General features: G+C 37.4%; 1 protein-coding gene across 2 annotated transcripts in view; it reads right to left on the bottom strand.

Annotated features, from left to right (window-relative positions):
• ROCK2 (Rho associated coiled-coil containing protein kinase 2) overlaps nucleotides 1-20883 on the bottom strand; it is a 97403-nt gene that overhangs the window by 51864 nt on the left and 24656 nt on the right. For both annotated transcript variants that reach the window (XM_058802903.1, XM_058802904.1), the window contains exon 2: nucleotides 5176-5257. In XM_058802903.1, the coding sequence (XP_058658886.1) occupies nucleotides 5176-5257 (82 nt within the window). The remainder of the gene's footprint in view (nucleotides 1-5175; nucleotides 5258-20883) is intronic.

Here is a 20883-nt window from a genome sequence, read left to right as displayed (position 1 = left end):
TGACAGCAAGAATGTGGCTGAAGGTTGCAAATGCTTGTGAAAATGGAAAAAATACCTGTCTAGGACAATAAAGGGGGATAGGGAGGAAGGAAAACCCCAAACTTTTCTGCCTTTTAAGATTTAAAAGAAGGTTCATATGCAGGTTATTTTCTCTTAAAAAACCCATGTGTATCAAGCAGTTCTGGGGAGTGTATATAAGACGAAAAAAATTGCAAGGGAGTGCAATTTTACCCCACAGATCAGACACAGTCAGTCAATGAGTGCTGCTATGGAGTATGTTAAGTCAAAAGTTGCTGCCCTAGGCAGAAGTCCAGCCAGAAGTTAAACTGAAGTACAGCCAGGAAGTGCTGCAATCCCACAGCTGAACAAAACCAAACAGAAAGCACAACAGAAAGACTGAAGTAATGAGGGGTGCATCTGTAGTGTCTGGTCAAAGTGTATGAAGAAGAAGAAGCTGCTGGAGACCTTGCAGAATCAGGAGGAACTAGAAGGCACAGCTCCAGACAGGGTAATGCTTCCTCCCTCAGAGAAATAAAAGGGGAACATGAGAAATATGTTCTCTTGCATAGATGGAAAAGAGCAGAACACAGGGAAACAGAAGGCAGCAGCCCTCTCTGGCTTACAGAGAACACATCCCTAATGTAATGAAAATAAACCTGATGGCAGGGCTGAATTGCTTTGTATCTACCAAGTAACCAAAAGGGAATGTGGTTAATGACACTGACATATAACTTGTTTATACATCTAAGACATTCTGTCTTACACACTGTGGCTTCCATGCTCTGCTAGGGAAAGTTGGTTATTTGATACCTCTCCTATCCCTACTCCTACCAGAACAAAATCATTAAGAATGGAACTGGAGCCCAACCTGCTGAGGTGACAGTGAAGACCTGGCAGGGAGCTGCCTTAGAGAAGCCAAGAGAAAACCAGAGGAGCAATTAGCTCCTTAACTCCGTGGAAGTTCTACAGTGCACTAAATTCCCAAGATAGCAAATGCATCTGACATTTCATGAGTGCTGCTGACAGGAAGCCCAGAGCACACAGAGCTGCAGCCCTGGGAGGCACTCACACCACACGGGGTGACAAAGGTTCCTGTCGGTAACCACAAGGCTGGGCAGGGTTCAGCAACTTCAAATGACATAACAAAATGCAAGGGGAGGAACCAGAACTGTTGATTTTGCAGGAAATTAATCTTAACAGTTGCATCTTCTGAGTAAGCAGTGTCTGCTTGGAGAGGAAAATGGCCAAAGGAACTTTTCAGGGAGTTTATTATTCAGGGAGTCTAGAAAACCTGGTGCACAGGTGCCACATCTCTACTAGAAGTCCCTTCTACTGTAAATACATCCACTGTCACTACACTCTACAAGTCTGCCAACCTACATAACATCAGCAAATCATTTTAACAACACAGGTTCCCAACTCTTGAGTGATGCTAAATAATGCACAGAAAAATCACTGATCCATTTAGGGAGTCAAGACTTCTGGGTTGTACAAGGCCTGTTTATGGCACCCCTCTCTATGCTGCTATTTGGACTTACTCAAAAATCCATTTTTTGTGCCCTTCTATTCATGATGATAAGAATATAAATGATTAAATGTTTCCAGCTATTGCTTAAACCTGTCATTTAACTATTTCAGACTAAATTGCATTGAATGGGAGATCACCAAAAAAGGCACAAGCCACTAAGACATGATTCAACAATTGGCAATCTTAGATGGCAGAAAAATTGACTTGGAAGAATTTACTCAACCTATTGCCTTTGCCTGGATGACAGAAGAGGAAAATACCAAGAAAGATTTGTTACACCAAGCCCATGCTGAAAAACTCAGCTTCCTTTTCTAAAATAAGCTTATTAGTTTTTGCTCTCAGAGGGCTATGAGACTCCTCTCATTGTTTTGGGAATTAAATATTGCATTACGTTTTTCTGTTCCATGAATATGCTAAAAACCAGAGCAATTTAAAATCAGAATACCAACAGTTAATTAAAGCAACAAAAAACTGAAAAGAAATGGTTGTATTATGTCAGATATTTAATGTGCCTCTTCCAATAAACACAGGCTAACTTTGGTTCAGTACCTTAGAGGAAGTGGTAAGAAATCAGAATAGTAAGGCAAAGCAGGAAATTAAAGAATTTCTTTCATATCAAACAAGTGAAGAGACTGCTTTGGTGAAGTGGTCACAGAAACAGAATACATCAAACTCCTATAGTGTGGACAATTAATAAACTGCCTTTGTGAAATAGTTGAAACATTTGAGTTTCAGCTTGCAATTATGAGTTGAGCTAAACATAAATTAATATCTCAGCTGAAGTGCAAGCTGTTTCATTTTTAAATTAAAAATTAAAAACTATTAATGAAACATTAACCTGAATAGTAATAACTTGACATAGGTTGGAAGTAGGGTGTATACAAACCCCTGGGATTATGGTGGGGAAAAAAAATTATCTCTCAAAATGTTATTGTGGAAGAATTAAGTGATTAAACTGACTGTGTGATAATTATTTAGTGCTCTCCACAATTTCCACAGCCTTGTGTAAAGTGGATGAGCAGGATGGCAGTGACTCTGCTTTAGCTGCCTCACTGTGCAGCACAGTGTAACTCCAGGAGGCCCTGCCACTCTCCAGGCTGGCCTCAGGAAACCCTGGGGAGGGACGCAGGCTCCAGGCCCCTGGCACAGACTGCTCAGCAGAGTTTGTCAGAACCTTTTGACAGCAGTTCTCAGCTGGGCATTTGCAGCAGCTCTTCAGATGCTGAGAAAAATCACAAGAGACAAGAACTCACTGTTCCTTACCCTAAGAAGGCAACAACTTACAGTTCCATAAATTCTCAATACAGTTCCCAACTCTTCTTCCAAGCCCAAGGTTGCAAGAGGCTTCAGCAAGCACGTGCCACACTCTTTCCAGTGACACCTGCTACCCTCAGAATAGTTTCCAAGAAGACCTGAGCTATGGGTTTAACAATTTTAAACTGCATAAAATAGGGGTGTCAATAAGAACCCAGTTGTCCTGTTTCTTCCTGTATCTGAGTGGCTCATTTTGTGCTAGCACAAGTATCAGTGAAGTGAAATGAAAATCAGAAACTGGTCTTTGCTTTAATTTTGCCTGACTAGTTTTAATAAAAAGAAAAAATGAAACCTGACTGTCTGCATTAATTCTGCTCAGTTTCCCTGTGTGGTATATAACAAACCATACAACCACCTGTGTCAGAAAAGACTGAAATGAATCACTGTGGCAGGATTGATTCTTTCTTTTGCAATATCAAAATACTACCAGCCTTGAATGTTTACAAAATTCTCATTTCACAATTTATTTTTTCCTAAAGTGTAAATCACAGAAGATATGCAGCAGTATTTTTATTCTCTCCCAGTCAGTACAGAAACATCAGAGAAGTTACATGTGTGATTCTCAAGCAAGATGCACTGCCACACGATATGTTGGCCAAAATAGTGAGGTGTTGCATGCTTTTTTAGAGTTCAACAGGTAAAGATGAAGTGTACCCTTAAAAACTCTTTATTAGCTACTGTGAATTTTTTTGTAACACATCTCAAAATTCTTTTAACTAGTATCTGGCTATTTCAACAGTATACTGTCAGGTGATTTAAGAATAAAAAGGCAGTAATAAAATTGTGAACAAAAGTATATTTTCATGTTTCTGACATTGCTGGTAGCCTCCACGTCACATAGGATACTTAAAAATATTTACTACAACAATGACAGAGAGCCTAGAGGAGGAGAAAGAGCAACAGCCTCTGAAAAAAGGGAGACAGTCAGCCAGAATATTCAGGGGCTGCAGAAAACAAGCAAGAAAACAAACAAAAAACAACCAATCAAATAATAACCAAAACCCCAACCTGCTCCTGAGGTTAAATTGTTTTCCCACAGTTACTATTTCTAATAGTCAAAGGACACAGGTCTTCTGATCAGAGAGAGGCTTCTAATTTTGTTCTACTGAAAAAATAGTAATGTAAAAGCAAATATGACCAGCTCATAGAATTTGCTGATAAATGTTATTTATGTCATTTTCATAGGGGTTTCCCCTCACTTTACACATACAATGCTCAGTTGCAAATAACAAAGATACTTAAAATGCTGTTTACAGACCCTTTCTTTCATAAATATCTACTTGAATTCCTTTGAACTCAAACTGAAAATAATCCTAAGGTATGCCTCAATGTCCTAATCTGCTCTTTCTTATTTACTGTATTGTAAGTGATTTCTCCAAATGAGACTTTACTGGCAACTGTAAAAGCTGTGTGTCCATCTACAGGGCTCTGCTAAATCTCATGGAGAAGCACTGAATTCCAAACAAAGAACTCACCACAAATTACTACACCAGCCACTCTTTAAGTAAAGAGTTTGAGTGGATATTCCAAGGAGTCCCAGGGCAACAGAGGACAAACACATACAAGGTCTTACCAGTAAAGAATTGAAAAGGAGTTGCTAATAGGACTGCATCTGCAGAAACCTAACCTCAACATATGCAATAGAAAAGTTTTTTTTTTTTTAATATACATCTCAAAATAAGCTCACTACAAAGTATAGTTATTCCAAGAAGGCTTACTCACTGCAAATTACAAAATAATCTGCTATTTTTACCAGAAAAAAAGTTCTGCTTATATACAATAATAGAAAACACTTCAAAACCACAAAATACAGCTACATTGATGTAGAATCATATGCTTAATAAACTCCAAGATCCTGTCTACAATTAACTTGGGGAGAATCACAAACATTTATGCAAAGGTTCAAAAATGAAGCAACAGATTTTAGGGTACAACAATTTAGTTTTAAAAACCCACAGAACACTTCTCTGTTAGATTCAATATGACTATGTAAACAATGTTGATTTCAGTGTAATGAATTCCTGAAGAATAATAACTAGGATATACTTAGCAAATTATGTAGCTACACATATGTAAGATAAGAAAATAACATTAAAGGGGTTTTCCAACTGTATTTAGGAAAATAAAAATCTGGTATTTTCCAACATATTTTTACAATATAACAACTCCCTTAAATGAAATTTCTCTCAGTAATAAATGGTTCTCCAAAGCCTTTTGAAGCTCAGATTTATAAAAATTAGTAGAATAACTATGAGTAATGCATTTCTGACCACTCAACTTCTTATGATTGAGATCACAACAATGTCATTGTTTAAGATCCACTTGCAACTTACATCTATTTAAAAAATTATCAATGTTCTTGTTCTTCCTCAGTGCTGGATAATCCAGATCAAGGACCAAAGAATTCAAGCCATCCTGAAAAAAAATAAAAATAAGTTAATTGAATTCTAAAAATCTTAATTAACAACTTAAAATTACTGCACTGAGACTGATTGTACATTATTCAAGCACGCATTACATTCCTAGTGGGCAAATCAAACAAGCTCTCAAGTATGTTTATAAACCAGCAGAGGAGCCAACACACACTGACTGGCTCCAAGCTCTATAAACAGTACAGCTATATTACCACTGATTAGTGGCACTGGGACTAAAACTGGAGTAGTAGTTTTAATCTTAATCAGTAAGTAATCTCACTCATTAAACACTGATTTAAGATACTGAGTTCAGTCAATCCATTTTTCTTACTTCTGTTACACTTTTCCTGCAAAGACTTTATGTTTGTATATCTATATTATTGCTTTGATCAAAGTCTCTCTACCTTCTCATTCTGGACATTCAAAAACCAACCACACATTTTTCTTGGAAGCAAGACGTGACCTACACCTAAGAAGACAATTCACCATGTAATTCAGACTCACAACACTAAAATACCTTTTCTAAGTGACTCAACAGTAGGTGAGCCAGAACTCTACATGCTGTTCTGCTATCCATTATCAGCAGAAAACAATTGAGACTCCTAAAATGGCAAGGGATGAGATCACCAAAACTAAACTAAAAATAGTATTTTAAATGCCTGTTACAAGACTTTACTTAGTTTCGCCTTTCTGCAACCTGGAAAAACTTAGAAAATTACTCTTCAAACACAGAGACCTTTCCAGTTACACAGGGACAAATAAAACTAAAAATTAGCTTCAGATACTAAGAGCAATATACACCATTCATTGTCAGCAGCTCCAGTGTTCAGCCTGAACTGGCAGCTTTATTCGTTGCCCTAAGAACAAAATCCTGAGACTGCTTTTTCAGGTTTTTGAGCCTTGACGGGGCATCACAGAGATTTAAGTCAGAGACCACATCACGTTTATTAATAGGCAGCCACCAGAACTAGACAGTTTTTCGGTCTTCTTAATAACTGAGGCTATAGCTAACAACCTGCTGATTTTATATTTTTATTAATATATCTGGAAATGCATAATTTATTGCAAATATTACTAAAAATATTATATTCATTTTAATAATGTATCTGGAGAGATTCAAAGGCAACACCTAAGATTATTAAATACATTTTGAATGCTGCTTTGTCCTAAATAAGCTCATGCAAAAATAAGACCACTTCATCCGTGGCAGTATCAGTTTACATCACAAAACACATTAGTGGTTAAGACAATTTCCAGAATGAAGAGATTTTATTTATTTATTTATTTATTTTTGCCTCCTAACAAATGAAAGTGTCTTGGAAAGTGTCCCAGACATGTTGATAGAGTATAGGTTAGACAAATGATTAAAAGCTGGTTGAAAGACTGGGCTTGGGATCAGTGGCACAAAGTCCAGTCAGAGCTGGTGACCAGCAGTGCACGCCTGCACTGGCACTTCTCATGGACACAGAAGGTTTTCACAAAGGTCAGCAAGGGGAAAAGTCAAGTCCTGCTGCTGGGGAGGAAAAACCCCAGGTACCAGGTATAGGCCTTGGCCTGACAAGCAGGAGAGCAGCTTTGCAATGAAGCACCAGAGGGTCCTGGTGAACAACAGGTTCCTCTCTACTCTGCACTGATGAGGTCCCACCTGGAGTGCAGTGCTCACTCCTGGTCTCCCAAACCATCAAGGGCAGGGATCTGCTGGAGTGAGTCCAGCAAAGGGCCAGTAAAATTAAGGCACTAACACATTTCTCCAAGAAATAAAGGTTCAAAGGGCTGTGACTCTGCACCCTGAGAGGAGAAGACTCAGGGCAGGGGAGCTCATCAGTGTCTGTAAGTACCTGATGGGAAGGACAGAAGAAAAGGCACTGCTCATTGACAGGACAACAGACAATGGACATAAGGTAAAACATACAAAACTCTATTTTAACACCATGCTTTTTTCTTCTGAGTGGTCAAGTACTGGAACAAACTGCCCACAGTTTGACTCCACAGAGGCTCCACCAGTGGAGATATTAAAAATCTGATGTGGCATGGTCCTGGGCAACCTACTTTGGTAGACCCTGCAGTGATCAGGACTGGACAATACCAAGAGGTCCTTGCCAAGCTCAAACATTCTGTAACACCTATAATATTTCCACTGCTGCACAGAAAAAAGGTGGAATTTTACTCTTGACTGTAACCTTAACTGTTATGGCTGTTTTACACACCAAGTTCTAGAACTTCCTACCAGAAGGAAGCATAAGACAGTGTAAATAAGCAAACAGAAAGTCAGTCAAAAAGGCACAGTAGGTGCTTTAATAACAGTAAATATAGGAATTATTTCAGCCTTTACCATAACAGCTCCTGCAAGACACATTAAGGAGAAAGGAGTGATGCACCAGGACATCATACTCATCTTTCAGAGGGACAGAACACTTACTACTTATTCCTAATTTATATGACACTTTTACAGAAGATACAATAAAACCAAACCGTTGTTATATACTTATGGATTAGTCACTACATGAATTATACAGGTAATGCCCAATAATCTGGACAAATCCAAGAGAAAGTACTAATTTGAGAGGACTTCCTGCAAAACAGCATAATAAAATCCATACTACACTTGATTTTGCAAACACCACCTTCAAAAAAGGGTACCTCATTCTGCAGCACAATGTGTCTGCAGAAATATGGATCCTCACCCTGCAACATGTAGAGAAGGACCATGCTGAATGCCCTGGTGGGAACAGCTGGGCCACCTTTTAGGATTTTACCCAGCTCAATGAAGCATCAATTCCAATTAGATGACAGTCTACACCAAACTCCAACATTATTCTTTCACTGCTACTGAGAAAATACTCTCATGATCACTAACAACGGGGTAGACACCTTAAGGGAGATGTGAAAGCACTCTGAGCTGACAAAAATCAGGAAGGCATATTTTTGTTCTTCCTATTTTGGAAGGGAAGAGAGGTAAGGTCACCTGATGTCTTAATGCTTTTCATGTTAAGATATTTTAGTGGTTGACCAAGAAACCCATATACAGTGTTCTTGAGTTCTATTTTATGCAAAACATCAGGGGAAAGAATAGTTATCACCCCCCCAAAAAATTTAGTGAAGTTGGATTACAGGGTCCAAACCAATCATTACATATACCAATTTAAGCTGAACTGTTCATTATAATTTCAGATGTCACTTTTTTCCCATGTGTCATTCTGATTCCATGGCTTTTCTGTGGGCTATACAAACTGAGAACCATATTTGCAGCTAATTTTTAATTAGCTCTTTTTGCCTCTTTTTCATGGGCTTTAGGTAATAATTTTCACAAGTAGTTATTAATGAAAGGAAATTTGAGAACAGCACAACTGACTATTTTAGCTCTTTGGAAGTGTCCTAACCCTAGACCACAGCCAGATACAGCTAGTGTCAATGAGAGGTGATAAGTATAATCATCACAAGGAACAGAAAGTGTGTCAATTTTTTTTTAGCCCTGTGAACAAATCTTATACTCTTTCAAAGACAAGATTTTAAGCTTTTAAACAAAATTTTAATGTACAAGATTTCAAGTTCATATCAACTTGTAATCTATGAAAAACTTGTCTTGCACACTAGCATTTTGTCAAAAGCTGTTTCCTTAAATCTTTACATTTTCATTGAAAGACCTAATTTATATCACTTAACAGAAAAAAATCCCTACAATTAAGAAGCTGGGTCAAAAGATTATGCAGTAAAACAGACAGTTGGGACTGAAGAGAAGTAATCCAGGAAATGACGTGTCCTCTGTCTAGGCCTCCCAGATAAGTCACTTCAACCAGGAAATATGCCATTAAAGGGATTTCACTGCTCGTTTCTGCTTTCTGCTATTACAAAAGACTCTGAGCTAACAGGCCAAAAATAGCAGCTCCCAAGCAAAAGCATCACTGGCAAAGACAGATCTGCCCCCATCAAGAGCCTTTTGCTGATGGCAAACATGCTGAAATGTTTTCCAAGAGAAAAGACCAAACTTGATAAATTTTGCAACACCCTCCTACTAGATGAGGAGCAGAGCTCTTGGCCACTCTGACAGCAGTCACCCTCTGTGGACAACATGGAGCCTGCCTTCCCCAGCAAGCAGTTTGCACTGTTTACCAACCTGAATGAACAGGCATGAATTGAATAAAACAGGCAAGAAAAGTTCATGAAATACAGGAACTAAATGTTTATGTTCTTCTCTAACAGAAGGGTCAGTGATAGGGAAAAATACTAGTAGCTTCTCAATAATGAGCTTAATATTAATTCCAGGCAACCCCACAGAAGCCTTCACCAAATGAAATCATTCTGTGTTGGTAAGAGTTTCTGATATTAAAGTAACTGTTTGAACCTGTTTAACATTGATATGTGCATGTAAACTCCACTGGCTGTCAAAAGCAGCTTTGGCTATTTTGATTCATTCCTCACTTTCATGATGTGAAAAAAATAAAAAACAAGGCCAAATAGTGGATGACTGAACAGAAAAGGTATCAGTTACTTCAGGAAACAATTCATAATCCTGCAATAACTGGAAAATATAAAAAGTCTGATCTAGTGAAAGATGTCTCTGGCCCAGACAAGTAGGTGGAATAGATGATCTTTCAAGGTTCCCTTCTAACCTACACTCATGAGATCCTATGGAAATTTCACTATGCCATTATTTATTAAAAAAACTAAAACAATATTCCTTTCCTTTTCCACACCAAATAAAATTTAATAAAATATGCTGCAGCAAAAAGTAAGGATAGAAAAGTCTTGTAACATCACATTGCATTTTTTTTAGCTGGGCCTAAATGATTTTAAAGGCAGAACTACCCAATTCTGTGAACACAGGAATTGAGCATCTAATGACTCTTCCCCAGGACTAAACCTCTACTATGCTCTTCCATACGCCAATGGGACCCTTAAATAATTCTGGTCTTTACCAAGCAATTACTTCTTTCCATAACATAGAAGGTACATTTGGATGCAAGGTGAGCAGCTCAGTAACAACATAAAATAGGAAAAACAACAGAAAGATCATATACAAGGCAAATGCAGCCTTTTCCCTGCTCAGTGATCTCTAGGATATGTTGCAATTCACTTTTCTCTTATTGAAGCGTTAGTAATCAGTATGTGAAGGAATAATCTGGGCCATGATAATGCAGCTGACATTTACTGCTGGGAGGTCTTGCTATTCTAGTTCTTTAAGAGTTTTACATTAATTAACAGATTTTTAAACAGTATTGGGTATGTACAGTTTAGAAACCTAAAAGCAGCTACTGTCCACAAATGAGTATGTAAATGCTTAACAACAGGCTTCACTAACAATCTGATTTCTGCACATGAAGGTAAACAAATACTGAAATGGTTTTAATGTCTACTAGTGAATACAGGCAAATTTTTCTTCATCACACAAGCAATACTCCTCAAGACATGTCCTCTTATGTGCTGCATTTTACATGCATATGTTAATGGTTTTATACATTTCCCCTGCTATTTGAAAGGCACAGTGTGAAAATGTAATGATAATGATAGGATGGTAACAGCCCTAAACCAGCTTCCTGCTAAATACTTACAAAAGTATAATCACAAAATTGTTCAGGATGCAACAAGACAGATGTTAAGGAACACCACTATGGAATAGTAAAAGCTTATGTAAATAATGATCAGAAAGGCTAAGAGGTATAATGAGTTGTAGTTTACAAGAGACGAGAAAACAAAGGAAGATACTTTATATTAAGAATGATCAAAAAAATCCATTAAGAATTACAAAAAACAAAGAATGCACAGAAGGTTTACGTTTTCCATGCTTTCTGGGATAAGAATGAAAACAAATCCTAAAGAAATTCATTATATACATAAAGAAATGTGCTGAGGACAGCAAGATACACTGAGATTCACTCACAGTGTTTAAGGAGACTGTCCCAACCAATTTACATTGAAAACTCAGGCGAACAGGAGAGGTCAGCAGGACTGAAAAGGGCAAATCAAAGCACTCCCATTAAAAGGCATAGGGTTTTCCAAACTACAGATCAGAATATTTGGCAATGAAGAGTTAGAGTAAGACATCATTTTGTAAACACCTAGAAGATTAACATGCAAGATCCAGAGTTTAAGGTTTTTTATGTTCTTCTCAAAGATAAAACAGCGCCATAAAAAAAGATTTCTGCCAGATTATAGGGAGTAATCAATAAAGCAAATCATCTTAACACAGGAATAAACGCAGGACTCAACATTAACACAGGCAAAGTAAAAAAAATATGGTATAGGAAATCATGGAGAAAAGGTCCAAAAGATAAGTATTAGGAATTTGGTAATCATCAGGACTTGGAAAAGTATGTCAAAAAGAAATTCCCTTGGGTTTGTCCTGTTTCAGTTCCACAGAATATTTTCATTGCCACAGTAAAGCAATAAAATTAGAAACAGATCTATTAAGAACTAAAAATAAAATAAGTAAATTCAGCAAATGATACGGAGCTTGAAGTTTTGAGCACAGGCTTTTTACTGCATTTGAAATTACCTCAAAAAGAAGAAAAAAAAAAAAACCTGAAAAAAATACAGTTAGATGCAACTCAAAGTACAAAAAGGGGGAGAAAATCTCCACTAACATATGCTTTTGAAAGCAGTTAAATGCACAGAATATAAATATTGAAATTATGACCAAGCAGGAAGATAATGGAAAATGATGTGGGGTTACAGCAGACTCAGATGCATCAACAGGAGGTGCATTGGATAAGACCTCACAGAGAACTAAGATTCTTTTGTAAATGGAGATCAGAAATAATTTGCTGATATTGATATCATCTAAGCCAGAATATTGTGTTTAGTTCTGTGAATCCCTACACAGAGGGATTCAGGACTGCAAAAGACAAGCTGGAAAAGAACTGAAGGGGAAGTTAAAAAGAGCAGGGAAATGATAAGCAATTTGTGCTAAAATAGGCTGTCAGGAGCAGAGACTTTAGTCTTTAAAAAGGTTAGTCTAAGGAGACAAGACAAGTTCTCTCAGAACATAAAAAGCTGGTACGAGCAATGCTGATGATAGACAATTCCTCACATTCCCTAAAACAACATAAAAAATTAGCTGAATTAGGCACAAAGGTTAGGTCACAGATTAGGGAAAAAAGTTCTAAATAGCAGTAGTGATAAACTGACATAATGCAGCTCCTCAAGGGAGTTGAGAAACCACCTTCACAAGAGATTCACAAGCTAGAGAAATATTTATTGCAGTAGGTTCAGCTGTGGATCCTTTAGCAGTGATCTCTAAAATTCCTTCCAAACCCGCCTAAAATCTCTTCGCAAATTACTGTAAGAAATACACAAAGGCAGTAAACCAAGCCAAAGAAAAAGGACTGAAAGCCAGAGTAAACCAGAAGCTCTGAAGATACAGCTTAACATTATTCACTTAAAAAATCCCTAAAAACTTGACCATTACAAAAGTGCACTTTTTCTTCCTCCAAATTGGTTGTTGCTGTTTTCTCTTTAAGCTTTAAGAAAATAAAACAGGTCTTGCATGTATTGCTGATTATCACTGTAGCCATGAAAAATTCAGTAGTTCAGCATAATCTGCTTTCATCTGAGGTCACTGTACATTTCCAGGTTCTTTAGCTACTTTGTATTTTAGAATTCACATTGCTTTCAAAACATTAATATGCACCAAAGCCCAGAACTACAAACCTATTAAAATGACATCACAGATAATTTCCTATTCATTGGAAATCTCCAAGGCCTTTATTAGCAATCTCTGCTCCTTAACAGGAGAGCAAGAGCGGGTTGGTAATTTTGACTGTCACTTTCCTGCAGTCATTTATGCACCAGCTCAGATGGAGTTTGCCCAGGCAATCAAGCAAAACAGTACAAGTATTAGAACTGCAAAAAGACTATCTAAAAATGCACAAAAAGTAAACTCATGTCTAGAATTGTTTCTCTGACATCCTGAAGAAATGGAATTACCTACTGTTTCAAGAAAATTCAAATGCAACACACAGCCTTTTATTAATTCCTCTTTTCTCAAAAAGGGCTTCCAAAGGTTAGAGCTCTTGGACGAAGAGGTAACATCAGGAACACAGACAAAAAGGTCAGGAGGCTCATCTGTGCTTGAGGATGGAGACAGATACACAGCCTATTCTTAAAATCATTTTTGACCACATTTTTTGACCATCCTTGTTCCATATTAATTAAGAATCCCACTTGTCCATCATGAAACTTATTCTATTTATCTTTTTGTAACCTCAGACTGTTCAGTCTGTGAAGCTACTGTCAGCAACTATCCATGGCATGTTACACCATCAGAATCACTCATTCTTCAATTTCACTGTGAACTTCCTTTCAGATAAATGAATTTCCTATATATATTCCTTCACGTAATGCTGATGGTTGTATTATGTATTTTTACTAATGTATTTAACAGTCATGGATAAATAAGATGCAAGTACACAATCTAGTAACTAAAAAGGACACTTATTAGGGTAAACAACAAAAATTGTAACTACCTCTATTACAGTAACTGGAGCTGCAAACAACATGGCTTGGAAAAAAAAATCAAGAAAAAGCCTAGCATCCTCGTCCCTTAAAAGCATGATTAATTAGAAATTATTAAAAGGTTTGGTTTTTTTGTAGTCAGCGATTCAGAAAAAATTATTATAAAATTTCCCTGTACTAAAAATACCAGCAACTGTTTAAAGTCATTCTTTAAAACACTTCTAACCAAATAAATAATGGCCTGCCCATCATGTTACCTCCTGCCTAACTTCAAATTTGATGTCAGCAGGATATTCTTATCAGCTGCACCACATATTTCTTGAAATGTAAGTGCTGCACTCCACCATATTTCCATGAGCCCAGATTTCCAGTTAAAGTGATGAATAAAACTGAGGTAATCAAAATCACATCTAACTCTGGAGTACAGAATTTGGATGCAGTATGGAAAAACCTACATGCAAATATGTTAAAATACATAAATATTTAAAATGTTTAAGTATATAAAATAACATAAATAACACTTCAATTCCGATTCCTGTGTCAGGACTTCTAGTGGAATATTCTAGATTTTAAAGCAAAACAGGAATTTTTCTGGATGTTTTCTGATGGAACTCTGTATACATTCTTCTAGGGACTGGCTAAAGTAATAGTCCCATCATTTGTAAAATCCACGATGATGAGGTATTATCAAAAAGTGAAGTTTCCTCATCAACTTCAATAACTAAAAAAAATATTTAAGAGGTCAATAGCCTCAGCCTCAAGCACTCTAGCAGAGTTTGTCTCTCCTGACAAGCCCAACTAAAAGTGGCTGAAAACTCCCCCCCCAAAACATGGAGAAAAGCAAACCTGTCGTGCCACATGACTGGCTGTCCTGTATACAAGAGACTGGATTCACACTCAGGACAGACATTAAGCACACACTTTGAGCAGGGGTTGAACCCAGATCACCTCTGGAGGTCTTCAAAGCTGAGTTACTCCATGATGCTAGAATTACTTTTGATCTGAACATATGGCAGATTAGGATATTAAAATCAGTTTTTTGTATCATTGAGTCCAAAAACTTTAGTTCTTGCCAAGATAAAGACAGTCCTTGAATAAGGAATTTCTCTACTGTAAAAAAGTATGAAGTAAAGCAGTAGAAAAGAAGTGTTGATAGGAACTTGCTATCTGCAGATTTTGAAAGACTACTTCAGCAAACCTGGTGAAGTGAATGCCTATTGCAATCTGCTGCTATAACTACTCATTTCCAAGTTTCTGAGTGAGAAGTTGGCTCTGTGCACAAATCTGTATTAATTAGCTATTTCTTCCACAAGATTAGTTAAGACCTTCACACAGAAACAACTGCTCCCCAAAGCTGTGGGCAGCCTGTATCAAGATCTTGGGGCTTCTTCCATTGAAGAGGAGGTGATACAAAGACCACAGGAGAGAGCAAAAAATTTCTTCTGAAGGATTTTTTCAACTACTTTAATAATAAATTAGTTCAGTCATGGAAGAACTTTTATTTCTTTAGTCACTAAAATCTAGTTAATGTGAAGTTTAAAAGACATCAAGGGCACTGATGAACCTTGTTTTAGAAGCATGTGAATTCATTACAAAATTTAAAATTTCTATCACGGTTGATCACAAAGTCAGGAAAATAACAGCTCTTGATTTCTGATCTGTTTATCTAGCCATAAATTCCACTCAGTGGGTGTTGTTATATCCTCTGCCTTATGAATCAGTTTGCAGAAGCTTTTAATGCTAATTGCAAGTTATATCAGAAGGAACTGTATTTAAAAATAAACATTACATAATACTAAGATACCCAAGAAAAAGCTCCAAACTATTGCAGCTTGAAGAGACAAATACAAACAATAAACACTTGTGCTTGTACACAGCACCTCAGTTTTATCTCAGTCAGGAAAAACATCAGTGTCTGTGAGATATTCAAATGTCATGTATGACCATAATAAAATAAACACATTATCTCACTTTGGACAGTGTAAAAAATCCTGTGCCGTGCAAAAAAGAGCATGACTTGCAGCATGACACAGAATGACTGTGATTAAACCTGTTTCTCTTAAACTGAAAAGCATTTAGTATGTCTGTCCCTAGAAAACCAGAATAGACACACATACATGCACACACACATGTATGTGTGTATATTCTACCTTTACTCTACGTAAAGGGTATGAAAGGGTATGAAAGACAAGAACAAAAGCTTCCATAAATAAATCAGCAACTAAAGAAAGTAAATGGGGGCAAACTGTCTTGGTAAAGCAGGAGACCTGGGGACAGAAGATGGACACTTTGAGCCTTTTTTGCTGTTGTCCTCTGGGACACAGAGAGCTCCACCTCAGGCATCCTCATGGGATCCATCTGAGGGGCATGAGGGAGTCAGTCAAAACCATTACCAGGCTGCTCTCTACCTCCTCGGAGAGGTCCTAACAACTGGGGGAGTCTCCTGTTAAATGGAAAAGAACAAATTTTCTGCCCATGTTTAAGAAGGAGGACCTGCAGAAAAACAGGCCAAAATTCAAATTAAGTTCAGGCCCCTGGACACCATTATCAATTAAATGCAGAATAAGATAACTGACTAAATTGATCAGAAGTAAATTGTACATAATCAACTTGTCTTCTCTAAGGAGATGACTTTTTCAGTGCCAAAGGACTGAGCAGTGTTTATTTTGTTTATCTGGACTTCAGCAAGGTATTCAACACAGATTCCTGCAGGAATTGTATGGGCCACTTGGGTACACAAACAATCAGCTGGGTGGAAACCTGGCCGGACCGTCCGGCTCAAAGTATCACTGTGATCAGCAGAATCAAGTCCAACTTGGCACCTGGTGACCACTGGCATTCCCCAGGGACTAATACTGGGAGCGATACTGGGACCAATACTGTTTGTTTTTACTAATGACCCAAAAGCTAGGACACAGTGTACCTTCAGCAACCTCACAGATAACACAAGCAGGACAGTGGCTGATACACTGGAAGACAGAGCTGCTATTCAGAGGGACCCAGAAAGGCTGGGGAAGATGGGCTGAGAGGATCCTCATGCAGTTCAGTGACACACACAGACTCCCCATGTGGGATGGAATACTACCACACACCAGGAAAGGCTGGCACTTGCTGGCTAGACAGTGGCTTTAAGGAAAAGGATCTGAGGGTCCTGTTGAACAAAAACTTCATCACACGTCAGCAGTGGGCCCTGTGGCAGAGTATGACAAGAGGCAACAGACACAGCTTATCATATGGGAAACTGAGACTGGCTACATGGAAACATTTTCTTCATAGTCAAATGTTAGAACAGGTTGCCCAGAGAGGGTATGGCATCTCCATGTTTGGATATTTTCCAAGTGAAATTCTTAAACATCATCTAATTGAAGCTGACAATGAGTACATCAGCAGTTTGGACCAGAAGACCTCCACAGGTCCCTTGCATCCTCAATGACCCTATGATGGTATTTGTATTCAATTCTGGAAATAACTTCAACCAGAGCTCAATTACTGACAGGGTGCCATGTGCATCTTCAGAAATACCACAAATTATTTGGCTAGACATTGCTGTTAGAAGAGCTGACAGGATATTTTGTGAAACAATATTTCATCGTGAATTGTATTATCACAGTGTCATCGATCATCACAGACTGAGACCTGTCTGTGGAAGATCATGATTCTGTTTTGTTTTGTATTGCAGTCAAATCTAAGATAAGAGATGGATAAGCACCAATTGAAATAAGCAGAGACACTATCAGATAGTATCACAGACATTCAGCTGGAACCTGGTTTCCTACGTATGTGGTGACTCAGACTTCCTGGCTAGCTGGACCTCCATTAACAGGAAGATGGAAGGCAAATGAAGCCAGCATGCAAGACACTTAAAACAGAAGGGAAGGGTTTATTCACATCATAAAACTTATTGCCACGGGATGTTTCTGCTGCCAAGGAGTTTACTATTCGATTCAAGGGAGATAAAGCTGACAAGGGCTGTGAGACAGAAAACCACCACATCCACCTTGGAGATTCCCTGAGTTACCCTGTCTCCCCAAGCTGGGAGAGTGGAATTGAACAGGCAGAGTCCTTCTGCACTCTGTCCCAGGCACTTCTGAGCTACTGACTACTGCTGGGAACAGCATCATTAGGCTAGAAAAACTCCTAATACAGTCTAGTTATCGAAACTGTCTTTTCATGCTCACATAAACTGCTTTAATCCCTACAAATAATTACATGGAAGTAAGACAAGTTTCTTTCAGCCTACATATTACATGCTCTGGACAAAAGAGAACATCATGCCAAACTCAAAAGTATGCATGTAAAAAGAGAAGAGCTTCAATAACAGACTAAGATAAACCATTCTGAAACCAGCAGTACATTGTATCTCGCCTATCATCCTCCCAGCCTGCAAGAGGAGCCTTGAAATTTGGGGCTGGACGAGTAATCTGTTGATGAGATGGTGATTGTTCACAGGTTGGACTCTGACAATCTTGGAGGTCTTTTCCAATCTAAATAATTCTGTGAAATGTGAGAAAACAGAGGCTGGATTCAGATGCCAACTCTAACAACAACCAAATCAAGAGCTACTGCTACAAAGCAGGCTATGAGCTTGCAGAAAACATTTGAAAGGATTTAGTACCAGCTCTGTGCAATAAAACAATTTTTCTCATCTTTGAAATTTACAGCAAAAAGACTATTAACCATTTAGTAATGTTTTAAAGTCATACTGCATCTATTTTAAGCCAACTTTTACATCTTGGGAGTGGCAGTACAACTGCATACACATACAGACCTATTAGAAGGAAAAAAAAATCAAAACTTAGAGGATAAAATAGAACAAAGGTTGACTGCCCAACCTTATCTCACTTCCCTTTCAACATGATAATCCAGCATGGAATGGGTGGCTGTGCAATACTTTGTGCACTCTTTCCTGGACGCAAGTTCACCCCTTGCTCAGTGAAAACAAAACCAACAGAATTCAGTGTTTAACATTTCTCTTAGGTAGCTTAAAAACTACTTTCAGGTACATTCAATGTTCTAGGAACTTGACTTTCATTACTGCACAAACAATGTAAAAACCACTCACACTGCAGTTTCTGAAATACCATGACTGATTATCAATTTTACAGCTGGTTAAACCTCATTCTAGTTAAAAAAGGCCATTTGTTTTGGTAATACTCTAGATGGTAACTCTGAAATGAAGTGGGACACTTGGTCTGGAATTTGCATAATGAGTTCCCAGAACATTCCTCTTCCCAATGTTCCCGCTGTAGGTGCAAATCAAACAATTCGGTGTGCCTATGTATACAAGATCTTTTTGCTTGCATTTGTGAAAAGGAATCACATCAAATTGGCAAAGGAAATTGTAGTCCTTTTAGAACAGACTTAAAATCATAATGAAGTTCCTTAGACTTTTACTGCTAAGAGAGAAAATTATTTTAAGTTATATCCCTACTTTAAATATAAGATTTATCTTTAAGAGAACTCTAGTGTCTTTTTTTCCCAGACGTCTCAATTCTCGGCATCTGAATTTTGAATTCAGTGTTATTTTCACAATTTCATCAACCTAGGAAATTATTATTTTCAAATTCAATTCAAAAAAAGACTTATCTCTACTAAGAGAAGCAAAATTCTGAAATTAGAGCAATATAGTTTTTTCACAGTAAAGATGTTATTCCTTAACTGTTGTAAATTCACTCTTCTGTTCATTGTGGGTGAAATAAAATCAAAGGTTTTGCTCTACATACACACACTTGTCCTTTTATCTATAGTAATGTGATTTTCAGATGGACATACAAGTCTCCAAGCTCTCAAGAAAAAATCTCATCCAAATCCACCACATTTTGAAGTTGATATGCACCTTTACTCTTCAAGAGAGTTCCTGGTTCCTAACTTCCTGTACGCAAACCAAGAAGATGGAGGTACACAGGTGAAAGATAAGAAGATCCCATTTTCATTTCCATCACTTAGAGGTGCAATGACCCACCATGCAGCTTACCTTCTAATACTTATTTCTAAATTTTGCTATCACCCTACACTACACAGTATGCAATTCTATATTTAACCCATCTCTTCACTCAGAATGCCATCACTCTCAGTGGAAATACTGTAGTTACATACCAAAATAGAACTCCTAGAAGCAGTAATCCTTTATGCTGACTCATTGATCTGAAAATATAATTTCAGTTCTTCGAAAGCATATATCTAACTTCATTATGTGCTCAAATCCCCCTTGTTTACATGCACTTTTGAGAAACACTGAATTACAGTTACCACAACAACAACAACTATTTGTGAAAAAACATTAACGTGCAGCTAATCCCTACTATTCTGTTTGATCCCACTTCAATACATCTGAATAACAAACCTGTCAGGGAAACCTGTTTGAAAAGTACACATGATTGTATTTGCCTAACAGCAGCAATATAAAACTTCTTCTACAAAGGACAGGCAAAGAAGTGCTAGGCTAAGAAATACTGCAGTCATCGAATTAGAAGATATTTAAGACCTATTATTAATCATCAAATATTGATGAAAGTTTGGCACAAAAACAAGCTCACATTTGCTCACACAAAGGATTTCGAAGAATGAAAATCCACAAACACGCTTCTACAGTAAATCATAATACTGAAAATCCAAGTTAGCATTAAAATGACCAGAAAAAAAAGGTCAGAGTTTTAGCACACATAATGCAGACAAAAAAGGTGGTCAATAGTTAAAAAGATGAAAGGATAGAAAAGGATTACAGAAGGAAATGTCAAAGATCATTCCAAACACATTTTGAAAGGAATTCTAAATATTATCACTTAGACTTGGGCAAAAGGAAGAGAGGAGCAGTTAAAATTATTATGGCTTTTTCAGTCTGCACGGCTTGATTCCAATTATAAAGCAATGTTGCTGCACTGACTTTATTAAAATATATGGTAAATTAGGTACTAAATTCCTTTAAAAAGAAATCAAATTAATTAAATGGAAATTTAACTCCCTAGCTAAACGATTGATTGATAATGTGAAGCCAATTATTTCAAAAATTATCTTTCCTGTAGAGTTCTAAAATCCTACTAACACAAACTAGTGCTAGAATTCTAGAACTAGTGTCAAAATTCTGGAACTAGTTCTAGACTTTTATAGTCTTTGTACATAAATTTCTTTAGTGAAAGAATTACATCAGTTCTTTTTGCAGGTTCTCCTACATGCATA

This window comes from Ammospiza caudacuta, chromosome 3 (genome assembly GCF_027887145.1).
Source record: "Ammospiza caudacuta isolate bAmmCau1 chromosome 3, bAmmCau1.pri, whole genome shotgun sequence".
NCBI classification, from domain to species: domain Eukaryota; kingdom Metazoa; phylum Chordata; class Aves; order Passeriformes; family Passerellidae; genus Ammospiza; species Ammospiza caudacuta.
This window is presented reverse-complemented; position numbering and strand designations above follow the sequence as displayed.